The sequence below is a fragment of the Typopeltis vanoorti genome, chromosome 4 (genome assembly GCF_054136105.1).
Source record: "Typopeltis vanoorti isolate ZY-2024b chromosome 4, IOZ_Tvanoo_1.0, whole genome shotgun sequence".
NCBI lineage: Eukaryota > Metazoa > Arthropoda > Arachnida > Uropygi > Thelyphonidae > Typopeltis > Typopeltis vanoorti.
In genome coordinates this window covers 106587343-106610872 of record NC_143552.1, presented here as the reverse complement: position 1 = coordinate 106610872, position 23530 = coordinate 106587343, and the positions used below count along the sequence as shown (strand labels likewise).

General features: G+C 34.3%; 1 protein-coding gene across 3 annotated transcripts in view; it reads right to left on the bottom strand.

Moving 5' to 3' along the window:
• The window catches only part of LOC150107578 (F-box only protein 42-like), a 190802-nt gene that overhangs the window by 23365 nt on the left and 143907 nt on the right, over positions 1-23530 (bottom strand). For all 3 annotated transcript variants that reach the window (XM_090391401.1, XM_090391402.1, XM_090391403.1), the window contains exon 9: positions 6897-7478. In XM_090391401.1, the coding sequence (XP_090247527.1) occupies positions 6897-7478 (582 nt within the window). The remainder of the gene's footprint in view (positions 1-6896; positions 7479-23530) is intronic.

The following is a 23530-nucleotide window of genomic DNA, read 5'->3' as shown; positions in this document are numbered from 1 at the left end:
TCTCTTCTTTTTTGCACGTCTTTTTGGTGTACCAACCTGGAACCTACCTTACACGGAATACACAGCCCTCAAAGAACTGAAATTAGACAAAAATATCGTTATAATTAAGGTGGATAAAGGGAATGCAACGGTAGTTTTGAACTCAGAGGATTATAACAAAAAAAATGAAAACTCTTCTTGAAGATACTAATAGCTATACACCGTTAGAGATCCCACCTGGCGAACTCACAATATAACCAATGATTCTACACCAATGATCTACACATGAAAACCAATGATCTAATTAAAAAGATACCCAATTTTACTGAAGAACTAAAAAGAACTCTACAATCAAAACACCCATTAGTTCCAAGAATATATGGTGTTCCAAAAATACACAAGATAGGTATTCCTTTAAGACCGATAGTGGATGAAAGAGACTCTCCTACCTCCAATCTGGCAAAACACCTCACCAGCATGATCTTACCACACATAGGAAAAACAACATCTTTCATTAAGAACAGTGCACATTTTATTGAGAAATTAAAGGATATATGTATAGGACCTTCAGACATCTTAGCAATTTTGGATGTAATCAACCTGTTTACAAATGTTCCTCGAAATGAAACAGTGAATTTCCTTGAAGACCTTTTTCCTTCGGGCATTGTAGAACTTTATAAACATTGCATAAAAAATACCTTTTTAGAGTATCAAAATAAATTTTGGGAACAAAAAGACGGACTGGCTATGCACCCCCCCCTTCCCCAGCTTTAGCTAACCTATATATGGAACATTTTGAAAATAATATCCTAAACAATTATCATAAAAAAACCTAAAATCTGGTTACACTATGTAGACGATATTTTCATCATATGGCCAGGACCAACAGAGGAACTAACTGCTTTCAAAGATTACCTGAATAATATACACAATAACATAAAATTTACTAAAAGGTAGTAATAAAGGGGTGCTTAAGGGTCAAAGCTGTATAACTGAGAGGAGACCTCCACATAGCCTTTAAAGGAATATGGAAAACCGACCAGGGCTTCTGACCTAATGTCCATTCCTCACCGTCTCGTGGTGCACCCTGTTGGGTATCTACCTGGATATTGAACGAACGAGGATGGGCTGGCAATTTGGGATTTAGCCGACCAAATTGTATTCTTATTGGCTTAAACCAATATACAAAATGATGGTACAACATGACAAAATTTCATGCGGGCTGGGATTCGCCCAGTTAAACAAGGCCTCTGTTGTTTTCACAAGGGAACCAGAGTGAACAGCGAAAAGTCAGCTACTGGAACAAATCTGAAAACACACCCCAACTCAACATCCCAAGAGTTAAAGATCGGTACTATCAACATAAGAAGCCTGAATGGCAAAGAAATGGAGCTAGCTGAGGAATTAGATAAGTACCAGATTGACATAATAGGAGTGACTGAAACAAAAAAGATAAAAACTGGTGAGATCTTTTTGAGCAATAAATACAAACTGTTATATTCAGGAAATGACAATCAAGGAAGAGATGGCTTAGCCATAGTATTCAACACTAAATATGAGGCAAATCTGCTTGAATGGCAAGCAGTCTCAAGTAGAGTGATGTGGACAAATATCAGAATGTGGAACTGTACAATGAGACTTATTTGTGCCTATGGTCCCACAGAAGGTTATACTAAGATAGAAGTGGAGGAATTTTTTGAATCTATAAAGAAAGCAACTGACACAATGAAAAAGGAAAAGTTGGTCTTTGTTGGGGATCTAAATAGTAAAGTAGGAAATGATTGTCAGACATACAAAAATATTCTGGGAAAATGTAGGGAAAAGACCAAAGCTAATAATAATGGCAAATACCTGTTGGATTTCTGCTCAGGACATGGACTGGTTATTACTAACACCATGTTCCAATATAAAAATGTGCACAAATTCACATGGAGAGAAGAGGCAAGGAATAAGAAAAGTCTCATTGACTATGGTATTGTTGATTGTGATGTTTTCTCCCTGGTGCAGAACACCAGAGTGGACAGAGGATTTGAAATTGGAAGTGATCACTATTTAGTCTTGAGCAGGATAAAATTGAATTTCATATTGAAAAGAATAACATGTAAGAAAGTTTTAAAGCGAATAAAAGTTGAGCAGCTCTCAGATGTGAACTGTAGACTAAAATACACAAAGATTATTGAAGAAAAAATGAAAGAGTTTGAAAACAGGAATCAAACCTTGGAGATTCAGTGGCAAACCATGAAGAAAACCCTGATTGATTCAGCCAGAGAGGCATGTGGCGATGTTGTCTGCAAGGATAGAAAAATCAAAACTACATGGTAGACACAAGAAGTAAAAGAGGTAGTGAAGGAAAACAAGAAAACATATCAAACGTTCCTGGCAAATAAGTCAGCCTGTGCTCTTAGCGAATACAGAGACAAATGTAAGAAAGCTAAACACTGTATAAAACTAGCTAAACAAAAGTCATGGGAACACAGAAAATAAACATCAAGAAGGTGGCAAAGCTCAGAAATGGAGGAACGAGTGCTGTAAAAGGAATTAGAGATGATAAAGGTGATATGAAATCAGGAGAAAAAGATATCTTTGAAGCATGGAGTAATTACTTCGAAAAATTGCTAAATGAAACAAGCAGTGATAACACAGTGGTAAAAAACACTCAACAGGCATACAGTCAAGAATACCATACTTGAAGTAGAAAAAGCCATCAAAGGCTTGAAATGTGGAAAGACAGCAGGAGTAGATGATATTCAATCAGAAATGCTTAAGTATGGTGGTATAAAAGTCTTACAGTGGCTGCTGCATAGTTCAGAAAGCCTGGACAGAGGGACGAATTCCCGATGATTGGAGTAGAGCTCTCATAGTACCCATATATAAAAAGGGAAGTAAAACTGAATGTGAGAATTACAGAGGTATTTCCCTACTGAGTGTTCCTGGCAAGATTTATGCTAGTATACTTGAGAAACGGTTGAGAATAATTGTGGAAGAAAAGCTTGGTGAAGAACAAGCTGGATTCAGGCCAAATAGAGGCTGTCAGGATCAGATCTTCACTTTACGACAAATAATGGAGAAATCATGGAAATATAACAATGATCTGTATTAAGTTTTGTTGATCTGGAAAAGGCATATGACAAGGTGCCAAGGGAGAAGCTATTCAATACGCTACAGTTATATGGTGTCAATGGGGCACTATATCAAGCAATACTTAGTCTGTATTTGAGTTGTAAGTTAGCAGTTTATGAAATATGGTTTAGTGTTAAATCTTGAGTGAGACAAGGATGTACATTATTTCCTTTGTTATTCATTATCTATATGGATCACATTATGAAGAAAAGTGGTAAACATGATATCAAAATTGGAGATGTTAATGTCAGCTCTTTGCTTTATGCAGATGATATTAAGCTTCTAAATAAATCCGCTACAAGCCTGCAAGATTCCCTGACTAAATTGAGTAACTGTTGTAATAGATATGGTATGAAGGTCAGCAATGAAAAGACAATGAAAACGGGCAGAAACATTGAAAATATCAACTGCATTGTGAATGGAGAACCTATTGAACAAATAAAAATTTCAGCTACTTAGGCACAATTTTTGGTGAACATGGTAAATTAAATATGGAAATAGACAACAGCATCAACAAAGCGGGTATAGTCGGAAGTCAACTGAATAAATTTATATTGAATAAGAGAGAAATTAGTCTGAACACTAAATTAGCTGTATACAGTACAGCTGTGTACAATATTCAAGCCAATTTCAACTTATGGATCTGAGAGCTGGGTCAGAAGTAAAACACTTGACCAAAGACTAGAGACCGCAGATACAGGAGTCCTGAGAAAGATTAGAGGCATGAACAGATGGCATCAATGGCAATATCATATTAAAAACGAGGATATTAGGAAAGAACTTGATATTGTCAGCATCCAGGAATGCATTAGCAGAGCTAATCTCAGGTGGTATGGTTACTTAAACAGAATGGGCGAGGAAAGTTAGCAAAACAGGTGTTCTCTGCCAGGTTGGCAGGAAAACGACTCAGAGGAAGACCAAGATATAGGTGGATTGATATGGTACAATGTGCCTTAGACGATAGAAATATAAGATATGATAATGTTGGAGTCTTGACAAGTAACAGACTGATTTAGAGGGAAATTGTGGAAATAGGAAGTTAGTAATGATGTAAATTTTTCATGTAGTACTATCATATCCTTTACACCCCTTGAGGGTACGTAGTAGGAATTTGATGATGATGACATAAAATTTACTTTGGAACAAGAAGAGCATAAAAAACTTCCCTTTCTTGATATCCTAATAGAAGTCAATGAAAAAGATAATAAATTGAAAATCCACCAACACAGGACGATTTCTTAATGCAGCCTCACACCACCACCACCAGCACCCCTCCCAAAAGATAGGTTTAATTAAAACCTTGAGGGACAGAGCTTATAATATTTCAAGCACAGAAAAAAAAAGAAATGAAGAACTTCAACATTTAACACAGATCATCAAAAAAAATGGTTATGAACCGAAGGCTATCAAAAAAATCATGAACACACCCCCTACAATCATCTCACAAAAGCACGATTTCAAGAACACAATCACACTTTCATACATCAAGAATGTTACACACAAAATGGCCAAATTACTAAACAAACATATCAAAGTGGCTTTTCTACCGTTGGAAAAAATTTCAACATCGCTACATCACCCCCAAAATCTCCACATCATCCTTTAAAAAAACCAGGTGTATATAATATTCATTGTTCGTGTGGCATCTGTTATGTAGGCCAGATGGGAAGATCAGGGGAAATTCGCATGAATGAACACCAAAAAGACGTGCAAAAACGAAGAGAACATAAATCAGGCTTAGCATACCATACAACTTCCACCAGCCATAATGTACTCTGGCAAAAACAAAGATGTCTTACATTGAAAAAAATTGTTTCATAAGGAAATTTAAAGAAGCTACAAACATGTGCTTAGAATTCCTGTGCAATGCAACAAAAATCAGGGCCGAATTCTACACCAAGTTTGGTCAGCATTGATAAAAAATATACCCAAGTCAGACCTTTGACAATGTGAACGTGAACAACACAACGTGACAGCATCCAGCATTGTTCAAACTTAGCATTGCAATGAATCTACATTCGGATATTCAATTTAATGAACAGTTAGACAACTGCATAGATTGAACTATTTTGAGTAATTTCTCATTTCGGGTGTTTTAACTTTTAGTTACCTTTGACCCCTGAAGATGTAAGTCATATGACTTACGAAACTTGTCGGGTTGTTTTTTATTGTTATTTATTGTAATAAACATGTGGTCCAATTACCGGAATCTTTCTTATGAACTGATAAACCACTGAAACCTTTGCATACAAATATTACCTTTTTCTTTTTTGATATGGAAAACTAAGTAGACTTGCAATTTTCTTTTCTTTACTCCCCAACACATATTTTACATAGTATGTTTGCCTAATTGTTTCCAACTAGGCTGTCTCATTCATATAACTAATTCTACATGCATTGTATATTTTGTATACTCAGTTTTTTTGAGCAGCTGATGTGGTAGTTTTTTACATGGATATGATGTTGTGCAGTGCAATGTTCCCTTTAAGGTGTATGCATAAGCATGCACACACACACACCGTCAGAAAAAAAAAGTGCAACGGCTAGTAACAGCAAGCACACAATTTTTGCTTTCAGTATTTCTGATTTTCGGTCAGTAATCTTTGAACATCCCATAAAAATGAATTATATGATAAATCATACTTGTTACTTATTTTATTTAATAATTTCTCCAATGTATCCACTCCAATATTACTCTAACCCATTCCAACTCAATTATTTACTTTTAGCCTGTGCCATGTGGGTAAACTGATGCTGACATCATCAAGTTGTAGAGGTATATCTGTTTAGAGTGTCTAAACAGATATACCTCTAGTAATGTACAGTAGTCACTTGAACAAATAGTGATTAATTTTTGTAGCTATGCAGATTTATGCGAATTAATTTAGCCCTCTCAATTTTACAGGTTACAGATAGATAAAAAAATATTAAAATATAATGTAGAGAAATATTATATTAGAAGTTTTAATGTGTTAATTCCTCAAAATGTCACTATCTTTTATATTATTTTATATTGCTGTCTTTCAGCAATATAAAAAAAATGTGATGTTTTCTTGTAAAAAAAAGTATTATATTTTTCTGTAACCTATATATAATGCAAAGTGACTGCAATTTTGCAAATGCATCTTCTAGATTCATCTCATGTCTCTTTCAACATCTAGTATAATGATCTGGGTCAGAATCACAATTCTATCATAGTGTTCTTCCTATATTCTTTCTTTTCTACAGCAATTGAGACAGTATAAGTCCTATTCCTGAGAGTTCTGATGATGATGATGATGATGCCACACATTTTTGAGGCTTGTAATACAGATGCCCAGAGACAGATCAAAATGCTTTAATCTTTTTTTTTTTTAGGTCATCAGATGGTCACTGCTGCTGTAAGCTAACCATAAATAAGAAACCAACTAACCAAATAAGGGTTCAAATACTTGGGAAATACAGTTAGCCCAAATACAGAAAAACATTTGGTAATATATAAATTACTGAATAAATTTTTCATGATCAAGATAAATGGAAACAGCATCTGGAGAGAAAATAGTCTACAAGAATCATCTCCACTACAATGAGATACAAACCAAGGATGCAAAGAAACCAAGGAAGACCAGAAGACCAAAAAAGAAAGTAAACAATAAGAGGATTAAAAGTTTTTGAGTACATGATACAGGAAAGACCTAATCTGTAAAGTGAGAATGATTAAATAAATCACTTCAATTGTATTAACCATTTAAATTTTTTTACTAAGTTAAAAAAAATTATGCAGATATATATTGAATCAAACATTAAAAATAATATACCTTGCATTTCCAGCTCTTAAATCTCTCAATCGCTGTTCCATTCTGTCTAAACCTTCTAATTGGCGCTGACGATTGCGGCGAGCATTTGGTCTAACTGACAACACTGGTCTGGATGGAGGTTTAGTACTGGCATCTGCATCTTGCTGTGATGAAGGTATTGAATCTGTAGAAATAACCGTGCTGCTTCCTGAAAGAACATGCTGTTCATGCACTGCTGGTGAGCCACATGATTCAGAAGATGAAGGTGAAGGCAAAGAAGAATTGGATGATGTGGCTATACCATGTGAAAATACTTCATTACAATGAGAATGTTCTGAGTGACTGTTATGGCAAGTAGAAGGATGCAACCCTCCAGATGAGGAGAGTTTTGAACATTCAGAACTAATCACAGTGGCATGATGAGGCTGTGATGAAGTTGCAACTCTTTTTGGCATTTCCTGAATGTGAGTATCATCTTCATCACTGCTTGATGTGCAACCTGTAGGAGGTCTATATCGATCAAACTGTCTCTTTAAAACACCTTTCTTTCCATTAACACAATGCTCCACTTCAGGTTGTCTGTGAGAACTTCTGAGTTGACCACTAACATAATAAAAATTTCTTCGCTGTAATAATCACACAGAATATACCAAAAAAAAAAAAAAAATTTAGCAAATACAATTAATGTTTTTTTTTTTTAAGTTATCACCAGACATGAGTGTTATAAGATGACTAAGTACAACAGGTAATTCGATATATTTTATAAATGTCTGCTATTAATAGTCCATAATTCCTCACATGTGGTTATGAATCTAAATGTGGTTAGCGTATCCACTCTCGAACCAAAAGGCTGCAGGTTTGAATCCCGCACATGGGCATGGATGTTTGTGATTGTCTGTGGGAAAATTAGTGGTGGTCGGAGGTAGATGGTGTTGATGTATTGAGTGGTGAAGACAGAGTTGTAGAGCAGGTGCCCTCCCTCGATAAGTCACTGGACTCAATGAAGGTGTCAAATAACAGTAATAATAATAATAATAAATAATAAATTGAGATAAGGACATGCTAGGCCAAAATCTACAGCAGCAAAAGGAGATAACATATACATAAGACAAATCTGCCTTGTACAAGTTTTCATTTAATGCAAACTTGTACATAAGATTTGCCCATTCACTGATATATATATATCGATCAAACTGTCTCTTAAAAACAGCTTTCTTTCTATTAACACAATGCTCATATATGTATGTATGTGTGTGCGCGTGTATATATATATATACATACATACAATGGTCTGACAAGTTCTCGGCCTTGACCATAGATGGCAACACTATCGGCAAGATTTTTTTTTTAAGTTGGTACATCTGTAACAAGCATCCATGTGAAACTGCAAGTCATTCTATCAAGTAGTTCTTTTTTATACAGTTGTCTGAATCCCTTGAAATGGATAAAATTAAATATCGTGCAGTTATAAAATTCTTTGTAAAAGAAGGTTTAATGCCTAAGAAATTCATTTGAAGTTCTTAAAAGTTTATGGGCACTCTCCTTCATTTTCAACAATTGAGAAATGGGCTGCCAAGTTTAAACGTGGCTATGCCAGCCTTGAAGATGATCCAAGTGAAGGATGTACAAAAAGCGTAACAACACCAGGAATCATTCATCAAGTGCACGATATGGTACTGGATGACTGGTGAGTCAAAGTGATGAAATTGCTGAGACTATAAGCATTTCAAAAGAACATGTAGGATATATTTTGCATGAAGAAAATTACAAATGAAAAAGCTTTGCACAAGATGGGTGCCGCACTTGCTCACAGCAAATCAAAAACACATTCGCATTAAAATCTCTGAACAGTGCCTGGATAGTTTTAACAAGAATAAAACTGATTTTGTGCATTGATTTATTACTATGGATGAGACTTGGATTCACCATTACACACCAGAATCCAAACAGTGGACAGAAGCCGGCCGTTCAGCAGCAAAGAAGACAAAGTCGGTTCCATCAGCAGGAAAGGACATGGCACTGGTGTTTTGGGATACTAAAGGCATTTTGTTTATTATTTATCTTGAAAAGGGTAAAACAATAACCGGGGAATATTCTTCTGATCTTTTAACCAGACTAGAAGAAAAAAATTGTGAGAAAAGACCTGGTTTGCAGAAGAAAAAATCATCTTCATCAGGACAATGCACCTGCCCACAAAGGTGTTTTGGCAATGGGAAAATGAAGGGATCTGCACTATGAATTGTTGAAACATCTACCTTATTCCCCACATTTGGCTTCCTCTGACTTCTATCTCTTCCGAAAACTAAAAACTCTTCCTCGCTGGTCAGCATTTTTCTTTGAATCAAGAGGTGATTGCAGCTGTAGAGGGGTATTTTGCAGATCTTACTGAGAACCACTACAGGGACGGGATAATGGTGTTGGAGCATCGATGGAATAAATGTATTAGTTTTAAGGGAGATTCTGTTGAAAAATAAAAATAATTTTGAAATTATAAATTCGTTTCTTCATTGTTAGGCCAGGAACTTTTCAGACCACCCTAATATATATATATATATATATATATATAGTCACTAAAAGAATGATTTAGAAGCAGTGCAACTAAATTAAATATACTAGCGCAGTGTTTCTTGATCTGCGCTAGCATATCCAATTGTTTGTATATCCTGGGGACCACCTGTCCACGACGATGGGACAGGTGGTCCCCAGGCAGACTTAAATTAATAAATAAATATTTTTTAATTAGTTCTCTGCCAGGTTGGCAGGAAAACGACCCAGAGGAAGACCAAGATATAGGTGGATTGATACGGTACAAGGTGCCTTAGACGATAGAAATATAAGATCTGATAATGTTGGAGTCTTGACAAGTAACAGACTGATTTGGAGGAAAATTGTAGATAGGAAGTTAGTAATGATGTAATTTTTTCATGTAGTACTGTCATATCCTGTACACCCCTTGAGGGTACATGGCAGGAATTTGATGATGATGATGATGAACAAATTAAAATTAAGTAAGAAAGTAAAAATTATTGAAATAAAATGGATACTTAAAATCCAACAAATGGCTGCAGAATGTTCATTCCATGAACATTCTGCTGCCACAATAATTTTTTTAGTGGCAGAATGACCAGTAATAAAGAGGGGTGAACAACAATATGGTTTTATTCCTTCAGCCTTCCCTTGCTGTTTTGTCACATTTGAAGTAAACATGGGTTATCCACATTTCAATCAATTGCTTGTTGTTTATTGATTTTTATTACTGAAGGTTTTCCTCCTTCAACCAAAGCTTGGTAATATCTTCAGAAGCGCTAAGTGATACTTAGACAAAGTGTGTTTTGAGTTAACCCTAGTATTTATATATTTTTTGGAAACGTTTTTCAATAATGGAAAAGTGGCTTAGAACTAAAACTTTGAAAAGAAAAGCAAATGAAACAGATGATAATAACTATAATTGTGATACACATGTTGTAACGGTGAGTAAATCTGATACTATTAAAGTAAAAATACAGCAGGAAATAGAACAGTTCATATTTGGAATTCGGGTTTACTTGGTGTGGAGATGAAAATGAACAGAAACCTCTATGTGTTTTGTTATGAAGTGTTGTTGAATGTACATGAAACCTGCAAAACTCCGACGACATTTAGAAATTAAACACTGTGATGTGAAAAATAAGCCAATTGAATTTTTTCAGAGACACTTAGGGACATTAAATCATAGGAAAGGTACAGTTTCGGCCATGAGTTCCATTAATAGCAAGGCACTGGAAGCATCTTATCTCTTAAGTTTGCGCATAGCGAAAACAGAGAAATAACTTCATTCTATCGGGGAAAATTTACTACTTCCAGTTATAAAAGATGTAGTAAAAACTATGTTTGGCAACAAGTTACTAAAAGATGTTGATTTGATTCCTCTTTCAAATAACACTGTTGGTCGCAGAATTAACGATATGGCAGGTGATGTAGAATCTCAGTTAATCGAAAGAGTTAAGAAGAGCTCTTATTATGCACCACAAATAGACGAGACTACTGATGTTCCAAATGATGCACAGTTAATATGCACATGATAACAACATTCATGACGATATTCTGTTTTACAGAACTCTGTCTGTGTTTGTTTGTGTGCATAGACTATATCATCATAAACAAACAATGGAAAAGATCAGTAAATAATGTACGAACATTAAGAAGTTTTGATTTTGACACTGACCACGAAATATTAACTGCCAAAGTGAAGATAAAATTCAACAGGAAAAATAATATCAGAAAAGAAGAAAACATCAACTTATCAAAAACTAAAAGATAGCTCTAGCAGAAGTCGATTTTTAGAACAGATGTGCTTGAAATTAAAACCCTCCATCTTACAGAACAGCGGAAAATACTGGGAAGAAGGAAAAGAAACAGTGTTATCAATTGCAAAAGACATGCTAGGTTCCAAACCCAAAATAAACAAACAGTGGATAACCCAAGAAATCATAGCTACCATAGAAGAGAAAAGAGAGGCCAAGATACTTGTAAACCAACAAAACAATGAAGAGAATAGAGAAAATACAGAGCACTAAAAAATAAAGTTGATAACCTATGCAAAAAAGCCAAAGAAAAATGGTTAGAAGAAAAAGCTAAGAAATGCCAAGAAGCATACCAACAAAACAACCTAAAAGTCTTCCATGATACTGTAAGAGAAATTACAAAGGAATTCTCAGCAAAAGCAGTAACGATGACAAATAACAAAATGACTGAAACCGGGAATATTGAATATATAAGAAAAATCTGGTCAAACCATTTTAAGACTATCTTCCACCAAGGAAACAAAACTACAATGCCAACAATAGAAGAAAATAATGATCACCCAAAAATTTTACAAGAAGTTAGATATGCAATAAAACAGATGAAAAACAATAAAGCACCAGGCATTGATACTATCCCTACTGAACTGTGGTCATATGGAGGCAGCATATCAATAGAATATTTAACAACCCTATTCAATAAAATACTACAAACAGGAGAGATCCCAGATGACTGGAGAACTGGAAAGATCATCCCAATATACAAGAAAGGAGAAAAGAGACTGCAGAAATTACAGACCAATCAATTTACTCCCTCACACCTATAAAATATTCATAAGAATTATACAAAATAGATTAAAAAACACCTACAAAGAAATGATAGGCATAGAACAAGCTGGTTTCCGAGGAAACTATTCAACAATAGACCAAATTTTCACATTGCACCAACTAGCAGAGCTCAGCTGGGAAGACCATAAAGAACTATATTGTTGTTTTGTGGACTTTAAACAAGCTTTTGATAACATCAACAGAGAAATCCTTCTCACAATTCTACTAGAAAAAGCAATAGACAAATATATAATACAGTTTCTGATAAAATATTACTCTAAGACAAATGCAATAATTAAAAAGGACACACTCACAACAGAACCCATAGAGATCCAAAAAGGAGTAATGCAAGGATGCCCATCCCCATGCCTATTCAACATATATCTAGAAGAAGTTGTAAAGAAAGCAATAGACAATGAGCCTGGAATCAATGTCAACGGTTTAAACATAAATAATATCAAATATGCAGATGATCTCGTCCTTCTTGCAAGAACCCCAAATGAAGTACAAAAGTTGATCAACAAGCTAAACGAAACCTGTAAAACCTATGACATGACAATAAATATACAAAAGACAAAAGTGATGAAAATAGGGAAGAACAGAACTACCATCTCAGCCACCCTAAATGTAGAACAAATAGAACAAGTAGACAACTTCATATACCTTGGATCAAAACTAACAGAAACAATAGATGAACTCAAAACAATCAAACACAGAATAGCGATAGGATGGACCACCATGGTTAAATTACAGAAAATCTGGAAAACAAACAAGATATCTAAACAAGCCAAAATCAAATTATATGAAGCAATAATTATACCAACAGTCATCTATGGAGCAGAAGCATGGACAGTTAAAAAAAGAGAGGAGAAAAAACTGCTGGCATTTGAAATGAAATGCTTAAGAAAAATAAATAGAACAAGTTGGATAGAAAAGAAAACAAACACCACAGTCTGACTGTGGTGTTTGTTTTCTTTTCTATCTAACTTGTTCTATTTATTTTTCTTAAGCATTTCATTTCAAATGCCAGCAGTTTTTTCTCCTCTCTTTTTTTAACAGACAAGAACTATTGTATAAAAAGACAATAACAGAAAATATTAGAAAACAACAACTGAGATGGTTTGGACACACTGTACGCATGGATGCAGACAGACTTCCTAATGTCCTAATCAATACTTTTCCAACTGAAAAAAGAAGACCTGGAAGACCAAGAATTACCTGGCTGAAATTAATAAAGAACATCTCGGGATGCAGAACATATAAGGAACTTTTTCAAACAGCAAGGAATAGAGAAGACTGGAAGATCCTGCTCAAGAGAAGACTCAACTCGTCTTAGACAGAAGAGAAGAAGAACTTTGTCACCCCTGAACAACTGGAGAAGAAATATTTCACACCATCAATAATTACATGATACACAAAGGGATCCAGTGGGAAAAATGTATGGGCTTCTGTTTGGATGGAGCTCGCACCCTTACAGGCAGGCGTAGTGAGGTTTTTTATATGGTCAAGGAAGTAGCTCCGGATATGAATTGGGTACATTGTTTCATACATAGAGTAGTGTAGTATGCCTCCAAAGGAATGCTGCCAGAATTTAAAACTGTGCTATACAATGCTGTAAAGCTAGTTAATTTTATTAAGGCTCGACCATTAAATAAGTTATTTTCAGTTATTTTCAGTATTCTGCAATGAAATGGACAGTGAATATATATAACATTTGTTTCATTCTGAAATTCACTGGCTTTCCAGGGGCAAAGTACTAACAAGGTTATTTCAATTAAGGCACGAAGTTTTATTGTTTGTAAATGAATGTAATTCTGATTTTGCATCACTCCTTCTTGACGAAGCACTATTCTATCTTTCAGACATTTTTTCGAAATTAAATGAACTAAATCTCTCTCTCCCTTCAGGAAAAGTTTTTAACTGTTCTTGATACCTACGACAAAATAAAGGCATTCGAGAAAAAAACTGGTGTTATGGATTAGTTATATAAAAGACAGACAATTTGCACATTTTTCAACATTGGAATCCCTTTTAGTGGAAAATGATATTTTTGTTGGTTCCAAGTTTCTGGAAAGGGCTTTGTGACCACCTCAAAACTCTGAAACAGAATTTTGAAACATATTTTCCGAATAATGCTTATAAGATATTTCTTATAAGCATTCCATTTCAGGTTCGCGATCCATTTCAGGCTTACAGTCATGAGAATGACCTTTCGTTATCGAAAAAAGAACAGTTAATTGAGCTTTCAAGTGACAGTGGGCTTAAAATGCAATTCTGTGATCTTGGTTTAGCTCGATTCTGGATCTCGTTCAGTGAGAAGTGAATTTCCAGAATTATTTGAAGCAGCATTGAAAATCGTCATGCAGTTTTCTACAAGTCTTTGTGAGAAAGGATTTTCTTTGCTCCTTCAAATAACGACAAAATACAGAAATCGTCTTAGTGTGTGTGTGTCGATCTTCGACTGAAGTTGACCAATATTGAGCCAGATATCCAGCAACTCTGCAAGGACCGAGAAGCTCAATCGTATCATTAAAAGTAAATAGTAACATAATTATATCATATTATTTATTTCTTTAATAAAAATTAAAATTCTGTTCAACGATGATACATGTTTACTTCTGGCGTATGTTTCCATATGTATTCAAAAGATGCTTTTAGATTTATTATGTTATAAATGGCACAGTTTTTCCCAAATGTTGATAATCCCCCTCCCATAAGTTTTTAAAAATATTACATAACTTAGTGGTCAGTAGAATTGTTTTATTTTACTGGCCCTTAGGCTTTGAAAGGCTGAGAAATGCTATCCTAGCAGGATCTTAATCTCAGAACATTAATAATTCATGTGATTACATCCAAACTACTAAAATATTCCTCATGAATCTTCAGTATTAACTTACTCTTCTGATTGAAGTCCATAAATGCTATATAGGTGTGTATACGGAATATCTAGCTCACTACTAGGTTGGGTATTACAGAGGTCTGGCATGAAGTACAATACTCCTTTAGTACTTGAGAGTTTATTTTTCACTTGGTTAGACTATAATAAGTTTAGTTTAATCCTTTATCCAAGTGTGAGCAAACAAAGTTTGCACCGGAAAGTATCTTCAGGACTGAGGTAAGGTAGTGCAACACCAAGCAACTCGTTGCAAAGGTGGAGAAAGCTCTCATCTCTCCTATCTCAGTATCTCCCATAATGCAAAGCCCATCTCCTTGCAGATATGTGTAATGCTATGCATTAAGGCAAGGGCCACTACCCATACTGGTTTCGACCTTTATTGAGGTCTCGTCAGTGGGAACCAGGCCCAGTAGTGGAGATACAAAGGCAGAAGCAATGAGAGGTCATCCTAACCTATAGGAGTTGCCAAATTACTGGAGCTGGCTCCCACTGACGAGACCTCAATAAAGGTCGAAACCGGTATGGGTAGTGGCCCTTGCCTTAATGCATAGCATTACACATATCCGCAAGGAGATGGGCTTTGCATTATGGGAGATACTGAGATAGGAGAGATGAGAGCTTTCTCCACCTTTGCAACGAGTTTTCCTAGTGTTGCACTACCTTACCTCAGTCCTGAAGATACTTTCAGGTGCAAACTTTGTTTGCTCACACTTGGATAAAGGATTAAACTAAACTTATTATAGTCTAACCAACTGAAAAATAAACTCTCAACATCTTTCTCTGAATCCGGAGTAATTTAATAATAAGGTTGCACACCCTTTGGCAACTCCTATAGGTTAGGATGACCTCTCATCGCTTCTGCCTTTGTATCTCCACTACTGGGCCTGGTTCCCACTGACGAGACCTCAATAAAGGTCGAAACTGGTATGGGTAGGCCCTTGCCTTAATGCATAGCATTACACATATCTGCAAGGAGATGGGCTTTGCATTATGGGAGATACTGAGATAGGAGAGCTTTCTCCACCTTTGCAACGAGTTGCCTGGTGTTGCACTACCTTACCTCAGTCCTGAAGATACTTTCAGGTGCAAACTTTGTTTGCTCACACTTGGATAAAGGATTAAACTAAACTTATTATACTCCTTTAGTACTGTTAATTAACAGTCAGGATTATTCCAAAAATGATGCTTCTATGTACGTTCCTTTTGAGATAATTCCTTACACATAAAAGAATATGGCACAGTTTAATTTTTGCCTCTGTCATATTCATACCTCCTCTCCTCTAATGATTTTTATCTCTAAGGCACAGCTAGATCTCTTTTAGCTCAATGAGCAGTCCCAGAGCTAAAGGACTCTCCATCTTCCACTCTGATGGCAGTCGAACTCAAAGCTTTCAATGCAGGGTAAAGATCATGACAGCCACAATCCCCCATTTTATGATCCCCTTAACATATATAATCTGAAACAGTGTGAGTTCCATGGTAGATTTTTTGAGTCACGCTGTTGAAAGCTCAAATTTGCAGGGGGGGGGGGGGGGGGGGGCTACTTGCCTGTGCCAAGGACCAACTAAAAGTTCTTCTCGCTGGCAACTAGAATTGAACCTATAACAGTCTTTTCTCAAACAATCTAGCCCTATGCAAGCAAATGGTATTTCCACAGATCTAAACAGAAACTTTTTTGTGTATATTTCCTACTATTTCCAGACTTCACTAACTGAATTCATGAATGACTGAGTTTCAACAGAATAAATGCATCAAAAAGAGACAAGATAACCAATAAAAATATTAATACTATTAACTGAACTTCAGATTTTATGCTTCATATCACTTCTTCAAGAAACAAACAGAAATTGATGTTTGTGAAAGGCCATCATCTATTACAGTGGTTCTTAACCAGTGTTCCCTGGAACACTTGTGTTCCATGAACTGGTTACAAGTGTTCCGCTGATGAAAGATGTCACATGACACTTCACTACGAAGCACGCCAATCTGGCTTCAAAAACTAAAGATTATTTCAAGAGATTGTTGGACATGCAAGTTAAAGAAGTAAAATATTTTGAAAAGACTGTTAAAATTTCTGATTAAGCACAACTTGCATCATGTAAGGTAGCTGAATTAATTACTGTAAAATTAAAACCACATACTATAGCAGAGTCTCTTATTTTACCAGCATGTTGTGAAATAGTAAACATTATGTTTGGTGATGAAGCAAAAAAGGAAATTATGAAAATTCCTCATTCAGAAGATACAATAAAAAGAATAAAATTAAAGATATGTCAGATGATATTGAGAAAACAGTTACCAATAAACTTTCCAAACATTTTGCTTTACAAATTGACGAGTCCACTGACATAGCGGTAAAGCTAATTAACTAGGATTCGTTCGTTTCATCAATGTAAACAAAATAGTGAATCAATTTCTATGCTGTAGAGAACTTACCAAACTTGCAACAGGACAAGATATTTTTGACTCTATTACGTCATATTTTAGAAAATGTTTAAATTTCATGGGAGCTGTGTGTAGGAATTTGTAGGGACGCTGCTCCATCAATAGTAGGCTCTATAAAAGGATTTTGTTACCCTTGCAAAGAAAATAAACCCAAATATTATATCTACACACTGTTTTTTGCACAGAAAATCCTTAGTTTCAAAAATATTACCGGCAACATTAAAACCTGTATTAGACCAAGTTGTAAATATGGTAAATTACATCAAGTCTAGACCTTTAAAAGCACGTTTTTTTTAAAATACATGGCTTCCATAGATAGGCTTTGCATATCTATGGAAGCCATGTATGAATCTTTGCTTTTGCATGCTGAAATAAGATGGTTATCCAGGGGTAAAGCACTATTCCAGATTTTAGAACTTAAGAATGAATTATTGGACTTTTTTTCAAAATGAAGATACAGATGCTTTTGTAAAATGTCTTCAAAATGATATTTGGTGTGCTAAAATGGCATATTTAGCCAATATTTTTAATTACTTAAATAGTGTTAATACAAGTATCCAAAGGAAAAATGAAAATATTTTGACATCCAATGACAAATTGTTAGCTTTTCAGAAAAAAATATCTCTTCAGAAAAACTGTATTTCAGAAAAAAATGCAGTACATATGTTTCCTTTGCCCCATATTAAAAATGTCGACGGAGTAATTTCTGTTATAACAAAACATTTAACAATATTGGAAGAAAATATTTCAAGTTACTCTCCTTAAATACACACAATTATGACTGGATACAAAATCTATATGGCACAGTTAATACATCGAGTTGTGAATTTTCATTACAAGAAAAAAAACAATTAGTTATCTTGTCAACAGATCGTACTCTAAAAATGAAATTCTCTCAAATAACTCTTGAGGAATTTTGGATTTCTGTCCAAGCCAAATACCCAGCTATTTCCACAAGGACACTGAAAATTTTGTTACAGTTTTCAGCATCATATTTGTGTGAGTCAAAATAAAAACTAAAACGCATGAAAGACTTACTAAAATAGACAAAGAGATAAGGGTAGCTATGTCACATATTAGACCTGATATTGATGAAATCTGCAAAAAGCTCAAGTATCGCATTAAAATAAGTTCCATTTTTATAAAAGGCAAGTTCACGCATATTTTTATTGTTAGTTTTTTGACCTTAATGTTTTTGGTGTTCCCCAAATTTTTCTTATAATCAAAAGTGTTCCGTGGCTTCAAAAAGGTTAAGAATCACTGATCTATTACCATACAATTAAAAGAAAACTCACTAAACAAAAAATTATATAATAGGTAACCCTCATATAATGCAGTTTCGATATAATGCAGTCTACAAATTGTAGTAACCCTTGTTGAACATGGTACTCATACAACGCGGTTTCGATATAAGATGGTCTACAAACTGTAGTAACCCTTTATCTTTTCATATATTTTTTAACGCACAACTTAAAAATCAAATTTTATCTTTGTTAAATTTGTGTCTGCCCGTATCACGCATGTAATTATAAGTAGCGAATTTATATTAGGGGAAATATCCTTTAGCACGCATGTATGTCAATTGTTTACCATATTGTAAAGTATTTATTGTTGAAAATTGTCTTAGTTTTCTGCCAGGAAAGCACATTAAAAATCATAAGTGTGTTAATCTCAAGCTGAGCACTTTATTTTTTGGCAAGTTACATACAATATGCAATGCTTTTTTTTATGTACAAAAAATTGTTTTTATAGTAATGGCCACTTAGAGCGCTTTTGTGATATACGCGTTTGTTAATAGGGAATTTTATTAAAAGTAAGTTGAGAAACCAACTAAAGAACGCGAGTCTTTTGTCATGTTTGAAAATGAAAATTACGACGTATTCGCTGCATATTGAGAAACTATCTCAAGAAGTTCAACAGCAAAAGTCGCACTAAGAAATTTTAAATTTAAAAAAATTAAAGAAATAGGTATGTTATTGGATTTTATACATATGCTTTTTTGTAAGGAGGAGAAAATCTTTGTTTTATTATTTAATATTTAAAAATATCATATAATTTCGTGTGACATGCCACCACTGTGTTTTACAAGTATGATAACATGTTACTATAAAAAAACTGAATAAATAATTTAATTATGATATTTTTCAATGTAGTTTCTAAATTTAAAGCAGTGATGAGCAATTAAATAGTAAATCAAATACTCGGTTCGACCTGCATAAAGAATTTTTCTTTTTCTTTGATAAGAAAGTATTAATTTATTTTCCATTATTTAGGTATATTTTAATTTTTTAAACCGCAAAATAAATCCAAATCTAAAAATCAACATTCATAAAATAGATTTTTAATTAAAATATACTAATTATGCCATACAAAACTAACACCGTGGACCGCACAAAAAACCTGAGATGGCTGCATGCAGCCTGCGGACCATTGGTTGCTTATCACTGCATGCGGCTCCCTAAATTTTTTTTTAACAGATATAATTTTAAAAATGGCTCTTCACTCCAAAAAGGTTGCCGACTGCTGGCCTAGACACATTAGATAATTTCTAGTAATTTAAACAACCTCCAAAAATACACTTTACCATTTAAAAAACTGTCTCTCCTTCCGAAACACATTAGTGACACCAAATGGTTTATATATTTTGGGGGAAAAAATACAGGACACTTTCGGTTTAAATAAACCAATAAAATTTTATTGCTTTTCTTACTTACGAACATCAGCAAAGGGAAAAGAATTTAATTAATTATAGCAATCTTAAAATTGAACTTTAAACAATACTAAATCATTGATCTTTGCCTGTGATATACTTCTCAGATGACTGTATTTTCTCAAGTAAATTATGTTTTACCAAGTTATGAAATTCCACACAGTCCTTATTGAAAAACACTTTAACAATGAGCATAGCTTTCACAGTTTCTACAGATAACCTATTATTTTCGTTTGTCCATAAGGAGTTCATCCGGGAAAACAGTCTTTCAATACTAGCATTTGTGCCAGGAATGCAGCAGAAGAGCTCAACAATCTTCTTCAAATTTATTAATTCATTTACTCCAACACTGTTGAATAATTCATACCAAATTTCTCCTGTAGATTTTGCTTTAATTTCTTCTTTCTTCTCTGTAATTGTAATTGTAATTTTCAAGATCATCACCTCATCAAACAGTTCAGTTTCATTGATTTTTGTGTTTGGGCAGACCTCTTCAATAGTTGTTACACTTTTCTGCACACTTTTCCAACTGAGACTGGCTTCTGGATTCTTCAATAAAATCCAAGACAAACTTTCAGAAGTAAGAGTGTCAGAAGACCATTCTTGGATGTATTCTATACAGGTGTTATAAAATTCATTTTTATAATTACCATAATTCTTCTCAGTGATGAGTCCATCTTCAATTAATGCCTTCAGTAAGGACTGTTCTTTCTTGTTGCAAAATCATTATCTCGTCTCTGCTGAAGTTTCTCTAAGAGGCTTTCAATAATGGATTTTGCTTCAGCAAGAGTGACTTTCTCACTTTCAATTGCACAAATTATTGCATGAAACATTTCAGATCGGAATTCTAGAAATGTGGCTATTAGCTCTGAAACTGGATTACTAAAGAAATTTTTTAGAAGCAATGGTGGTTTATCAAGTGAAAGAACATATGATTTGAGAACTTCGTACATCTCATTCATCCTTCTGAAAGCAGGGTATAGAGACAACCATTGTGTTTTTCAGTGCCCTAACACTGTCTCGTACTCGGTATTTAAAAAGTCACAAAAACCTTTGAGTGTATGCACTCTAACAGTATAGATATAAAAATGCTGATATAATTTTTCGATGACAGCTTGAACGTCCATGGGCAATGTATCAGCTGCACATTGTATAGCAATATTTATGACATGGATGAACACCAACTCCTATCAATGTACGATTCAATTTTGATTTCAATTTATGAAAAACATTGTTCTTTCCTCTTCTGGAACTTCCACCAAAATTTGTATTAGTATTATCTGCTGACAAGGCAACAACTTTCTTTTCAATATTCCACTTTATCACTAGTTGCCATACATATTCTGTAAGTTGGTCTGCAGTTTCACACAGTAAATCTAAAAACTCTAGAACCATAGTTTTGATGGCCTCTTCTGGTATGAAGTATTGAACTAGAACTGGAACTATTTTCAAAGCACCATGGGTAGAACTGTCTATCATTATTGACACATAATTAGCTTTCTCAAGTTCATTTCTAAAAACAGCCATTGCATAAGGTGCTAATACACTCACAATTATAGCTTGAGTCTTCTTTTGACCGCAAGTGAACTTTTTGTCATATAGTTTCTGGATTATTTTCGACGTGCAGTCCATCGAACTGAAACTGTGGTTGTGCATGCATACATGATAAGCAAATGTAGCTTCATCAGCTGCAAGATTTCTTTCCATTTCACCCACTGTTTTTTTAGAAAAATAATCTGACACTTTACTACTTGCACTTGCATTTTCTGCTAATTTGTGTCTCTTCGTAGCGATGTGCTGCATGATGTCTGACCGACCGCCATGTTGTATGCTGAATATTGCATTACATTGTGTACATTTCACTTTCTTGTCGACTTTGCCATCACAATTACATGTTATAATAAAAAGATATTCAGTCCTTAGCTTTTCTGTGAGAACACACTTTCTCTTTGGCATTTTAAAGGCATATAAAATAATAAAACTAATTACGTTCCATAACAGATCTGTGTCATATCAAATAAGCTGTGCTTAGTTATTACAACGTCTGCTAGTTGCACTATTCTCGCAACACGTCAGTATTGTCAATTGATAAGGCAATTTTATGATCAATAACTAATATAATTTCTTGGCAATTACGTTTATGTTTAAGAATGGAAATGTTAAACACAAAACCACAAATTACGGGACAATTCTGCGTCCCAAAGAGTTTTATCGGGATGCCAGGACACAAACTCGTAATAAGGGACAATCCTGTAAAATACGGGACGTATACGAACCCTATTCATTATCCTTCTCTGTTTATAGAAAACCCACATACACATACTGGAAGGTACTTACATAAGCAATCACATAACAATCTAACTGAATGTTGTATATCACCACAGTTGTAATTTGTGTTCTGATGATACTGGTTAGAAAACCAGCAAAATATTACCAAGTTCAATAAGTTAATTACTGTTTCTTCTTCTGGCATTGCTATACTGTGAAGAATACTATTACACACCAACACCTAAGCCTTTCTTCTATTTATATCATGATGAGAAATGAACTCAAGTCTTTTGCAACTAAATGGTGCATGTTGCATTGTTCTACTCACTGCACTATGGAAGAGGTTGAAAAACATCTATGTAGCAGTTGAAAAAAAATTTCTAGGTTATTTGGTAGATTTGTGGATAAATAACTTGAATGAAAAAAAAAAAAAACTGTAAAACTACAAAAAACAATGTAGAATATATAATATAAGAATGAAAAAATAGCTTATTGTCCCCATCGTGATAGCTCCTGGCTCAAAACAGAGAGAGAGAGAGAGAAAGATTAAAGGAATCAAAAACAAAAGAAAAGCTAAAGTCGACTTTACTTTCAACCTAATCTCCTTCCCTTTCAGGATGTTATCTCCACTGTAACAAGTTTTTCAAAGCTGTTGTAATAAAACTTTTCAGATTTGATTTTTAAACATTTTCAAAATTGTTTAAAAAACAAATTTATTTATTTATTTAGCATATGGCTCACACATGAAAAGCTATTTTAAAAATAACTAACCTGTTAGTTATTTTTAAAATAGGTATGCTCATGATATCTTCATATTTAGGAAATAATTTCATAACTTCAATCTTTTTTGATAGCTCTGGAACTGAATGAAATTGTGGAACATCTTCTCTACATTCTGGACTTGTCTCTATCAGCCTTCTTGTGTTATTTCCTAAGCTGAAGACACATCTTAAGGATATCCATTTTAAAAATGACTAACAAGTCAAACCAGAGCTGAAATAATGGTTCCAAAAACAATCAGAAGTCTAACTACAATGCTTTGAAAAATTGTTATCACAGAAAGAATGCACTGAAAGGGAAAGATGGATATTCTGTTGAGAAATATTGCATGAAAATAGAGATTTCAAATATTTTTTGTTTATGTCACGGATATGATGAAGGAATTACTTTTGGAATGTGCTTGTATAATAAATAAGAAAGGCACAAAAATTTCACATAAGAAAATAAA